This window comes from Papaver somniferum, chromosome 3 (assembly GCF_003573695.1).
Source record: "Papaver somniferum cultivar HN1 chromosome 3, ASM357369v1, whole genome shotgun sequence".
NCBI lineage: Eukaryota > Viridiplantae > Streptophyta > Magnoliopsida > Ranunculales > Papaveraceae > Papaver > Papaver somniferum.
In genome coordinates this window covers 11,500,238-11,512,919 of record NC_039360.1, presented here as the reverse complement: position 1 = coordinate 11,512,919, position 12,682 = coordinate 11,500,238, and the positions used below count along the sequence as shown (strand labels likewise).

Genomic DNA, 12,682 nt, shown 5'->3' with positions numbered 1-12,682 from the left:
GTTTGTGTGATTTTGGAAATTGAGTTTGCAAAATAGGAAAGTTCAAGATGTCGACATAATGAGTAATTTGAAGATGAGCTAAAATATTATATTTTATTGTTGAAAGATATTCCTTGATACTTAAGGTGAGATCCTAAACCGAAATATTTGATAATCTTTTTGAGATTTTCGAATGTATATGTATTGTTTTAGCAAAGCATATCTCTGGAAAGTTATAACAGTTAAATGCTAGCTAATATTGAGTTGCCCAATAGGGATTTCGATTGCACAGTTGGATATTGGTTAGAATTAGACAAAACCAAATCTAGGTATTTATAGCATATCTTGAGAATATTTTCGGTCATGGAAATTCCTTGGTGTCCACACTACCTTGGTCTATAATAGTGAAGTTTGTTCTTCATGCAAACTTATCCTGAGGCTGACACTTCATTTTGTAGCCATTGTTGTAGTCGGATAATAGTATTACTTGTAATACTATCTTGTATAGGGAGTAATCTAAGTAGGTGAAATCTCATACGTCCACTAGTTTAAATACTTATTTGGGATCAAGAAGCGTCAAGATAGTATCGTTGGTTGGAAACTAGAATTACGTTTTTATTTTAGTTTTCGATTATTGATTTGATTGACCAACGGTTGTTAACTATTTATTGCACCTAGTTTGATTATTTTTTAGAGTCTTATCTTCTGACATATGGCCACTCAAACTAGATCAAGAGATTAGCGGTAGTTCAGATCAAATTTCATATCTGATGTTAACTTGTGATCATCCATTTTTAACAGACTTTGTTCTGTGCGTGATCGATCATAAGTTGGAATCAAGTTTTCTATTGTGCATGTACTTAAGAAGACTATTGAAGATTTGAAGAAAAAAGTATTTGCTTATTGGTTTCGTATCTTTGTGATTTTCTTCGTGCACAAACTTGATCGGCTGTGATACAACTAGATCTCGTTTATCTTTGATAGACTATTGATGAATAGTTGTATCAGGGGGTCGTTTACTTGGTCTCAATTATACAAAGTTGTAGTGTTCTTTGCATAGCGGCTTATTCTGAGAGTACTCAAAACTGGACTAGGTCCTGGGATTTTTCTGCATTTGGGGTTTCCTTGTTAGTAAAATCTTGTTGTGTCTTTACGTTTACTTTACACGATTATAATTATTGTTTTAGTTACAATAAAAAAAAGGTAAATACACTGTAAGTTAATCCAACACCTGGGTTGATCGCTATAGTTTAAGGTTCGGTTTCAGACTAGTACTATATACCAAGTGTATACCTTGTGGTTCGCTATCTTGTTGATAGTATTGGTCTTTTTTAGATCATGCAAAGTATCAGACTTACAGGTTAATGTTGAAAAAATTGTGATGTACTTGGTACCCTCGTCGTTTCATATTATTTTAAATAACATAGCAATCTGCATTACTCCATTTGTAAACATTTGATAACTGTAAAAAGTCTCCATCCGTCGAGACCCTGTATATGGTCCTTCATATAACATACTAAATTCCACGAATTTCCATTACAAGCTTGTTGTGTGGCCTCTTGGAAGGATTGCAATTTTTATGTAAATTAAAATCTAATTTGAATTCAAAAATTTGGATTCACCATGGTTTCCCCGGCGACCATGGTTTTCTCTTTCCGGCGATTTCCTTGGCGATCGAAAACCAGGTTTCTTCACCAGATTCACCATGGTTTCCTGTAGTTTTCTTTTAGTTTTTGTTATCTGTTTGATTTTCTTCCCACGATTTTCATTTTCTTTGCTCGCGACTCTTTGTTTTTGTGGTTTTTCGTCTTAGGGTTTCGGTTTTTCTCTTTTCCTTCAACACTTGTTTTCAACTTTCATGGATAGGAAATCTAGGGCTTCCTCGTCCGGCCAACAATCGACAACAACATTCCCTTCCCAGGGGTTGGAGGACTCCTCTTCTTCTTCTCCCATATAGTGGATGTGTCACTTGACAATGGGTTCTGCCATTGCCCCTTTAAAGGTTTTATCGGCTGTCTTGATGGTGTTAATGGCAGAGGTTATGCTAAAGGATCATTTGTGAAGCATGTACACGATCGTCATTTCTCTTCAGAAGATAACAAGGCCAACTGCAGAGAACTTATTGCCACGAATTTGCAAATTTATCTTGCCTGGGAGAGGGTTCTTGAACGCCTTCGGATGTGGCTGTGTTTTAGGTGCTTACATCTTCATGCCTGGAGAATACCCTGTAAGGGTCGAGAAGGAGTGATTCATGGGGATGTTGTTGCTGGACCACTCAATGGTGTTGTCGCAGAGTTTTTCATCCATGGTGTTGTGAAGCCTGTTGAGGCAAGTGTGGATTGTTGGGGTGACGTAGTTGGTGCTGTTTGTGATGTCCCTGTGCAAGATTGTGGCGATGCTGATGCAGAGACTATTATGCTTTCTACAGATTTACTAAATGCTGCATTTCAGAGGCAAATCACCAAAGTGACTAGCATTCCTCATCAATGTCGTTTACCCTTCTCAAGGTCACTGAAATTATGCCTCAATAAGGTGATATCCAACCCTTCCAACTTGAGTGCTTGGCTACAACTTATCCTTTTTCCTATCTGTACTCTATCTCTATACAGACCAAGGAATTCAACAGAGGCTAAATCTGGCAATCGGAAATGCTTGCAAGTTGGTTCCATTAACAACTCTTTATCGGCTTGGAAGGAAGCCAATGAATGTTTCACTCTGATTACCAATTTTCTACAGCTTCCAGTCCGTACATCGTCTAAACCAACAGATGAGAAGAAGCAGGGCATAGCCAATTTGACAGCTTGCCGTAAGAAAATTAGTTGTAGTCACTTCGCTGCCGCTATTCGTGTGCTTTCCTCCAATGGAATTGCACCTTGTAATGACCAAACTTATGCGGAGTTGCAAGATAAACACCCATCTGCACCTCCTCCTGTTATTTCTTGTGATGATGTTGTGTTGGATCCAGTTGTGGTGGAATGCCGGGAAGTTTTGGGTGCTATAAGGAGCTTCCCAAAAGGTACTTCTTGCAGTCGAGATGGCCTGCGGGCGCAGCATTTAGTCGATGTGATGAGTGGGGCTGCGACAGCTGTGGCAGATGACTTGCTTGCTTCGATCATAGGGGTTGTCAATCTTTGGTTGGCGGGTAAATGCCCTGCTGATTTGGGTGAATTCATAGATAGTGCGATCTTAACACCGTTACTCAAGTCTGGGGGTGGTATTAGGCTCATTGCAGTTGGCACGATTTGGCGTAGATTGGTTTCCAAAGTGGCTGCTTTCTCTGTCGGAAAGGATATGACTTATTATTCAGGTGATTACCAATTCGAAGTTGGTGTACCTGCCGAGGGTGAGAGTATTTTACATGTTGTAAATTGGCCTACTTGAGCTGAAAGGTCACTCGGACATGATGCCAATGCTTCTCATTGACTTTTCTAATGCGTTCAACATGGTGAGCAGATCTCAACTCATCAAAGAGGTTCGCCTTCATTGTCCAGGTATTTCTCGTTGGGTTGAATTTTGTTATATGCGACCTGCAAAGCTCTACTACGACCAATATATTTTTTCTTCTGCTCTTGGAGTCCAGCAGGGTGACCCTCTCGGTCCTTTGTTATTTGCTTTGACTCTTTACCCTCTAGTGAAGACTATTTCTTTCAGTTGCAAACTTGATTTGCACGCCTGGTACCTTGATGATGGCACAACCATTGGTGATACACTTGAGGTGTACAAGGCCTTGCGCATCATTAAAACTAAAGGCCCAGGTAGGGGGTTACACCTCAATATAAAGAAAACAGAAGTCTTTTGGCCCTTTGTTGACCCTCGAAGTATTATTGATGGTGTTTTCCCTCATGATATTGGTAGACCGTCTAACGGTGTTAAACTTTTGGGTGGTCCTGTGAGTCTGGATTCGAACTTCATTAGTGACATAATGTTGAATAGGGTAAATAAGACTGTTCAACTTATGTCTTCCATCAAAAAACTCAAGGATCCTCAAAGTGAGAAGCTTTTACTTCACAACTGCACGGGTGTTTCTAGATTATATTTTTCTTTGCGAACTACCAATCCGGCAGCCCTTCAACAAGCCTCTGAGCTTTTCGATGATCATTTTCTCAAGTACTTGAGACTCCTTGTCACTGGTGATGGCTCGGGGTTTGGTCCTTTACAACAGATATTGGCTACTTTACCTATCAAGAATGGTGGCTTGGTAATCTACACCATGGCAGACACCCTCACCTACTGTTATCTTGCCTCTCAGAGTCAGACGACTTCAGTGCAAAAGGTGATCCTTGGTGACTTATTCCCAACAAACAAAGGTTCTGCTTATCAGTTGGCTCTTCAGAACTTCATTCAGGTATATGGATTACCTTCTTCTTATTGTATCGATGATACTGCCCTCCCCCCTCCCCTCCCCCCCAATCCATGCACTCCCTAGAAGTTATTTATTTTGATGCTATTAAGAAGAAAATCCCCGACCAATTTTCTATTTCTGAAAGAGATTCCATTCCGTGGAAGTGTAACAAAGTTAAGCATGCACAAGATTACTTATTAGCTGTAACTATTAGTGGCCTTAATCAATGTCTCGGGCCTAGACAATTCAGAGTTGTTCTTTGCTACCGCCTGGGTATTCCATTGTTTGTTGAGAATGGTTTGTTCTCAGGTTGCAATAGTCCTATGGATATTTTTGGAGATCACGCGCTTCATTGTGCTAAGGATATTGGGCCTAAGTTTCGGCATGACTTTGTACGTGATATAGTCGCTGACATTTTTTATAAGTCTGGTGTACCTGCACGTAAGGAAGTTGCTCTCGGAATTCTGTCGGATGATGGCAAAGATTTGAGGCCTGCTGATATCTTTATTCCTAATTGGGAGAATGGCCAAGATGTTTGTATGGATGTCACAGGGGTCTCTCCCTTCACAGGTGAAGGTACTCGTTCCTTCGTTCCAGGAAAAGCTATTTCTAGTGTTGTTTCGCGAAAATGTATTAAATACTTGGACAAGTGTGTATCACATGGCCATTGTTTGAGTGTTTTGGATTTCTCTACTTTATGAGAACTTGGAGATGACACTTTATGGTTTTTCAAGCGTCTAAAGAATTGTTTAGTTAGCAAGGACGCTAGTAGTGGTTCTGGTAGATTTATTTTTCATAGATTATGTATTGCTATTCAAAAAGATATTGGAGCCCAGCTCGTCACTAGGTTGCCGACCAAAAGTTTGTAATTTCTAATCTAAGAATTTTTATAGTAATACTAAAATTTGGATAAAATAAATCATAATAGTATGTTTACTTACCCTTGTTGATTACAATAATGCTTTAACCATTACTTTCAAAATAAGTAAAATAATCATAACGGGTTGTTAGTACAGCTGATCATCTCGTTCTTCAAAGGTTTCATGTGCTTCAGGAGGTCCAGGTTCGAGTTCCTGATGGCGCAATATTGCAGAATTTGATGTGCTCCAAGAGGTCCAGATTCGAGTCCTTGATGGCAATATTACAAAGAATTTGACATGGAAGCTAAAGTTAGCGTGCCCCCGCGACATAATCAGCCCCCTTATACGCTTCATCTCTCTTGGTTGGTTCCTCATGAGGCTTGATGGAAGGCTAGCACGATAACCTGTTCAACTAATATAATGTAATAGCACGATGTAGGAGCTTATCTTGTTAGGCTTCTAACTAGCTTTCTTAATAATAATAATAACAAACATGTAAATAGTGGCTAGGGTTTCCGCCAACTTTGGCAAGCAACTTAAAGAGCATAACCACCAAATTCCTTACCAACTCAATTGTTTAGCATTTGCATATCCTTATCTGACTTCAGCGAAATTAGGCTTCCAACATACGTTTCCGCAATAAACACACTTGGAATATCTTGGATATTCAAGTTCTTATGAAATCCTCCACTTAACGGGTCATATGAGACTATAGTGCTCTCTTGAGCGACATCCGTGGAAATCATAACCTGTAATAAGATCTCACTGTTCTTACATGAAGTATGCAGAGGACTTACCCTAAGCCATTTTGTCTCAAAAAAAGTCGGTAGACGATTCGTGCTGCTAAGCCAATTTGTCTGCTTTTCTGAATTGCTCAAAAGTTTAGTCCAAGAATCTACAACCCCGTACTCCCTCATCACCCATAGCTCTAATTTTCCCATGAGATCATCACATACTGACAGGTAAAGGTCCTCTCCCAACACACCCACATCTCTGATGACCTTACCCACAATGCTACTAGGGATTTGAATCTCTCTTGTTAATTGCTCTTCAGCTACATCGAAAGAAATGATAACATCTGCATCTTGTCTTTTTCTTTTTATATCGGTAACAGCAACATTGTTGATTACTACGCAATGAATAGCTCCATTCAAAAGTTTCTTAGAAACACTAAGACCATATAGATTATATGGAACGCTTGCCTTTTGTTTCCATGAATTTGAACCTAATGTATAAACCCAAACTTCGGAATCAAGACCATATTCTGTATAAGACAGGAGCAGTAGTAACTTGTAATCATCAATCTTCTGATCATAACCAAACCCATAAGAAAAATATATGGGATTTTCATCATGAATCGGGGGTTTAGGTACTTTCTTGTATTCCTGCGTACATGGGTTCCACATGCAAATCGTATCCTCACGTATGGATCGATATAACTCAATGCATACTATACCGTTACAGGAACCAATAAACGCATGACTTATTCTTTTATCACTACGACATGGAAAATCAAATTCTATGGCCTTGTAGGTCAAGGATGATGAAGAGCTTGCATCAAAATCCATACGATAATATGATGATTCTCCATTGCGACGTAAAATTGGATACAACAGGACATTAAATTTGTTAGTTGCAATAGCATGGTTTAGATGCATCTTTTTAAAATTAGGGTTTTCGCATAATTCCAACCAACGTTTGCATACGCACCTGAATCGTAAGACAGATTTGACTGGCAACATGGATAGTATAACCGAGATCGTATCATCTGAAAGCCTTGGTGATGCGTTTAATTTCTGCATTGTGTTAAAGGATACTGAAAGCTTACAGTTTTCTTTTTCTTTACTGGTATTGCCCGACGGGGTTATATATAAGCATTCCTATACCTAGTTTTCCTTACTGGTAGTATTGCCCGACGAGGGTATATATATGACACGTACTGTTGTTTTTTTTTTTTTTTTTGAAGCACGTACTGCTTTCTATTCTGTTATAATTCCTGTTTTGAGGAGGGTTCTTAAAAACAGACTTGACGCGTACAAGGGGTATACCATACATGTTCAACTACTGCCTGTCAGAGTATGTCAGTACCATTAGAGTTTAGACCCTTCAGCAGAAAAGGCCTGTCAGGCTGTTCTAACTTCTAGGTATATATAACGATTTAGTGCTTGCTTAACAATAGGAATTTTTCTCTGTATTTTATTTTACTGTTGAAGGTTTTAGCACCACGACTACAGTTCATAACAGTAGTGGTGCTTACTTCATGTGGATATAAAACAAAAAGGGATTTTGTGATTTGTGTGGTTTGGTCACAGCATTAACAACCCTCTGGAACCAAGAGATGAGCGCAATATATATTCCAATCCAGAACTGTTTTGTTGCAACAGTTAAGCTGCTGCAGAGCTGCAGGCTCGCAATGGACATCACCTGTTGCAACTTTTGCAACAAAACTAAATCGTTTCAACTGCAACGAACATCCAGAAATCATCACTTATAACAAATTATTGTTAAAAAATTGGCATCTCTGTAATACTGACCATTAGAATGTTTAGAGTAATATAAATAAATATCTCCTGTTTAGATTACAAAAAACAAACATTCCGTCCACATAACAGTAGACCAGTTATTATTCAAAACTGTATTCAAGGTACTGGATGTACCCTCAAACATGAAACACCTTTGAGCTAAGTTACCAGTTAAACATCAGACACTTGAAATCACCAAATGGAGTGACTGTTTGCTTGTACTTACCTTAAACAGCCTTATATTTTGTTGCAAGCAAAACTGTTTATCAAGTCGCGAAATGAATCAACAAGACCTTCTTATCCATTGGTCGCACAGGGGATCTTGAAAAACCCAGCTCTATCAGGAACTCAGTAAGAAGTAGCTCTTCCTAGTTTCCTCACAGTGTAAGAACAAGCGAGAGTTTGGTTCAGAAACCTACTTATTCAGCGTGTCCAGTGTAGGTGCCATTATAGCATATAGTCCACAAACCATGAAAGCTACTTGTTGAGGGATTTTTGAGCTCCATATGCTTTTGTGAGGGAAAACTAAAAAGCCATCAAACTCTAAAGCAGAATAACAAGAAGAAACTGAGAGTAAATCACCTTGCTGCCAAGTTAAAAAGTCCACTGACGCAGTAGGGGAATTGAAAAGACTCAACATCTGAGCTGCATCTTGCACTTCTGCATGATTGAGAAATCTTGCAAAGTTAAGATTCCATCCAGAACAGACTCAGTAGTATTCACAACCATGTCATCAATGTTTGAGTCTTATTTCTACTAATAAGCTAGATCAGAAAGAGTAGGAAATAAAGCACAAAGAGGCAGTAAGTGATTATCAAGTCACGGACCCTTCCAAGAAAGACATCTATTACCATTGTTGACTATCATAGAACTGATGTGATTACTTAAAGTATCCCTGCCCACAAGCTTTTACCAACTGTGCATGAGACATCCCTAAGCAGAAGAAGAGTATTTATGTTCCCACCATTTGATTTATAAGATCTTCGTTAGGCCTTCCTTTCAAACCCCTCATCTCATCACAAGCTTATCTGAAACAACATGAGCTTCAGTTCCTGGAAGGTAATAGCACTGTTAGATTGTTAAAAAACAGTTTGTCTTTCACAAGTTACATCTCTCTCGTGGAATAACAAAAGTAACAAAGCAAAACTTTCATGGTGTCCTTGTGAAGTGTATGGTACAATTTTGTTATTCCACGAGAGATGGAGTATGTATATTCTACAAAATACTGGAGTATGTATATTCTACAAAAAGTAAAAAAGATCACAATGCCAAGTAGAATATACATTCATAATAATATCAAAAAGAGAAACACATAGGAAGAGGTAGAATTATGAGTTCATCACTCATCGACATTATAGGAAGTCAGCATTGCTCAATTATTTTCACAATGTCAAGTGGCAGCCGTGATCATTTTTTTGAAGCAAAGACAATGCTGCCTCTCTTATGTGCACCCATCTGATCACAAAGTATAAATTAATTGATTTTCTGGAAAACAACACGGAAGCACAGATGGTGAAAAGGGAAAATTTTCTTGCTATATGTACTAACTGATATCAAACGTAACAGTCTCTCGAAAGGTAATTATAGATCAAAACTGTTCTGACCAAATTGTAATGGTAACTAATGATCCGTATATGTTATAATGCAGATATGCCTCTCTAAGTTGAGCATGTTAACTTCAAATTTTCTTATATAATGCGATTAGATTTAATGTTGATAATCTAAGTTGTGAGTAGCACTATTAAGTTCTACAAACCAATACCAAAATAAAAACATATAATTCAATTGGTACATAGAGAAGAGACTATGTACTTGCTGCACTTTTCGTTATTACGGGTAATGCTAAACAATGAAAATGATGTGTGGAACCAAATGAATTCTACCTGCATACTCAATTATGTGGCTTAGGTTAAATGAGAGTCCAAAATGAAAGTCCAGTAATGTCCTCTACATTAAGGTTTCAATCCCTGACCATGTCAGAATTTAAACCATGATGGACACAATACATATAAATTTAACCACATACTATTCAACAACAAGCTAGCAAAAGTGCTGATTATTTGCACTACAGCTGAGGGTTCTCTGACCTTATCATTTAGAACCACACATCAACACGGCTTATATGGCTATGCCTATGACACTATTGACTATATAATGCTAAGGGACCAGCTGACAGTAGTTAGGGATTCATGTAGTTAAAAATATATAAAACTAAAACTCTTGATACAACAATATGTACCTTTTAAGTCCAGCTTCGGATGGCAGCCTCTAACCAATTGAATTCCTATTTGCACGAAAACAATTGTAATAAATCAGTCATTAAATTTCAAACGTAAAATACAAATACGGTAAACGGGTCGGCAAAAGTTAAGCAAGTAATAATAAGTTTCAATTTGTTTGCTGATGTCCATATGAAAGAGCACATGTCTCATACCATATGAAGTTTCCAGTCATAAACCAACTCAAAAATAGAAGGATGACGATTAAAGTCAAGTTCTCGTCGCGATATGGGATTTGAGGTAGAGGAGCATATCACCCATGTCAAGACCTGCAGTCATCCAACATCCATTAGAAGAGCTCTATCATGGGCGTAGGCAGATTTAAACAGCTTCGAAACTGAATCACACGAACATACGAATTCATAAACTCCATAAACATTCAAACCAAAAATACTACTTATAGATGACTTGACAAAAATCATCAAACCATAGGCCACAATTACCAATGCAACAAATAACTACTCCCAAAATACATAAGATTAACACTTGACTCAGAACCAACTGACATGTCATAGTTATGTCAACTTTGCAAGTTCACCGATTAATACATTTACAAAAGTTACAATCACTCCCTAGACCACTACTACTGTCTTGAGTCTCTTGACGAAATGAGAAGGAAGAATAGCAAACTTGCGAAAAGAAAAACAGTCTCTGCACCCTATAAACCTTTGAGTGTAACTTGAGAAGGTTCATTCTTTCTCATCCCCAAACTTTCCCATTTTCTGTACCACATCAATTCAATTTCTTTACCCCCAAAATAAAATTCCATCCACTTACAATAACATCACCAACTTGTCCATCCTCGTAGGTGTAATTAAAGTTCACTCAACAAATCAGTTTAATAGCTCGAAATTACAGAAAATTAAATACCCTAATTGATAAATTTGTGGAAAATCGAAAGAAAAAAAAATAGAGAGGAGAGGAGAGGGTTACCCCAAAACACCCAAATCATGATCATCGTCCGCCATAGGTGATGGTTTGAAGGAGAATCTAAATGGGGTTTTAGGATCTTCATCGCTTTACTCGCTATCACTCTAGTGTAAAATGGTTTTTTTTTTTCGCTTTAAGGGTCGAAGAACGAAGAAGTAGGAAGAAATCTTCCCCCAAATTCGAAAACCCCAATTGGTTAGGTAACATATGGGATCGGGGAAGATAAGTTCCAGAAAATAGAAGCCGGTGAAGAATGGAAGTGGGGATAGTTTTCAAAGGTAAAACGTTGAGCTGAAGCGTGAAAATGGAAGTGGGACCAGTGGAAACCGTCAAATATAAATGAGTAGAACTGCAGTAATGCTTAATCCACCGGGGCTGATATCCCGTGGAATCAACAGATTGGAGTGGGATCCATAAGTCCACTCCCTGCAAGCTCCAGCGGGTCCCAGAGATTGTGAGACGTGGTGATTTTCATAGTCCCAGCCCCGGTAGTTGTAGCATCACTTGTAGAACTGTAGAAGTTTGTTAATGGATGTTGTAATTAGGGTGTAACAATTCTTTATTTTTTAACAAGTACAAGTCGAGAAATGACGAGAACTCTATTTTCTAACCCTCTTTCCGGACTTCGTGAAGCTTAATTTGTTACGGTAAAAAGAAAACAATTATCGAAGATTCAAGTTGAGGTTGATGCTAAAAATGTTGTCCATTCAATCACGGGAGACACACTATTAGATTTAGTTGGAGGATAAGAACATAATTAAGGAGACCAAACACTTGACTTCAAGTTTTATACATTGTAGTTTTAATTTTGTTAGTAGGGAGGAGAATCAAGTTGTAGATCATATTTTTAAAACAGTTAGAGAGTCCGCTAATGTGGTTGAAATAGACAATAATTTCTCTACTTCTCTACTGTCACTTGTAGCCTTCTGAAGCTTATAAAAACTTGTTCTCTATCCGAGAAAAGAAAAAGAAAAACAACAGAGCTCTCCCTCCTTCAAGTTTTTGTTGGCCAAAATCAGAAGGAAGGAGAATAAAATATTTCTTGAGATAAATAATTGATAGTTTCTTAAGATAAGATGACTCAAGTCAAGTTCGTCAATAAAAAAAACAACCCAAAATTTTAAACAAAAAAGTAGAGTATTTTTAATACATTGTCAACATTAAAAGCTACGATTTCAATATAATGGCTCTAAAATGCTTTAGTAAGATAAAATGAACTATAACATACAAAGCTGAAAGCGTTTGTTTTATTTCGATGTTCTCTAATAATTTGGTATTGATTTTGTAAGAGACGCTAATCTTAGTTTAGTTTTGCGTGAGTGCTAAATGTTGGTACCAGCTTAGATACCATCGGTGTGATCCAATAACATGATCACTTATTTTATTTTTTGTCTTATATGAAATGGAATGGATGTTCTAGGAGTTTATCGAAAGGGCTCATAGGAAAACCACTGTTTATCTCGCGGGAATGTCCTAGGAATCGTCTGAAAGCCTCAGTAGTATTAACTGTTGGAAAATAATATGCGGTTTCGGATTCTCGGAAATCATGTTACTGTAACAAACAAAATACTAACAAGAAGAGGTTAGAAAGACTTATCAGATTGGTTGATCGAGGTGAGGTAATCCTCTTCTTAAAGAATTCATCCCCGCATACAGTGCTCACGGTTCTACGAATGTCGCCTTCCAAGATACAACGATTACGCCTTATAGTAAGTAGCACTACAATACTATTAGGCCGATAAATGTTGACGATTACTGTGCTCTTCAATG

General features: G+C 37.9%; 1 protein-coding gene and 1 long non-coding RNA gene across 3 annotated transcripts; both read right to left on the bottom strand.

Annotated features, from left to right (window-relative positions):
* Positions 1-5,750: 5,750 nt before the first annotated feature.
* On the bottom strand, positions 5,751-6,839 carry LOC113359013 (F-box/kelch-repeat protein At3g06240-like). Its single transcript, XM_026602711.1, has one exon. The coding sequence runs from the start codon at positions 6,837-6,839 to the stop codon at positions 5,751-5,753; it is 1,089 nt and encodes a 362-aa protein (XP_026458496.1).
* Positions 6,840-7,731: 892 nt separating this feature from the next.
* Positions 7,732-11,226, bottom strand: LOC113355309. Of its 2 annotated transcripts, none has more exons than XR_003362357.1 (5): positions 10,916-11,226; positions 10,138-10,251; positions 9,943-9,987; positions 8,531-8,755; positions 7,732-8,363 (listed from the first exon to the last, which is right to left on the bottom strand). It is a non-coding gene; the product is annotated as an uncharacterized LOC113355309 (long non-coding RNA). The 2 variants fall into 2 exon arrangements; XR_003362356.1 differs by having other exon boundaries at positions 8,555-8,755.
* Between the last annotated feature and the right edge of the window lie 1,456 nt (positions 11,227-12,682).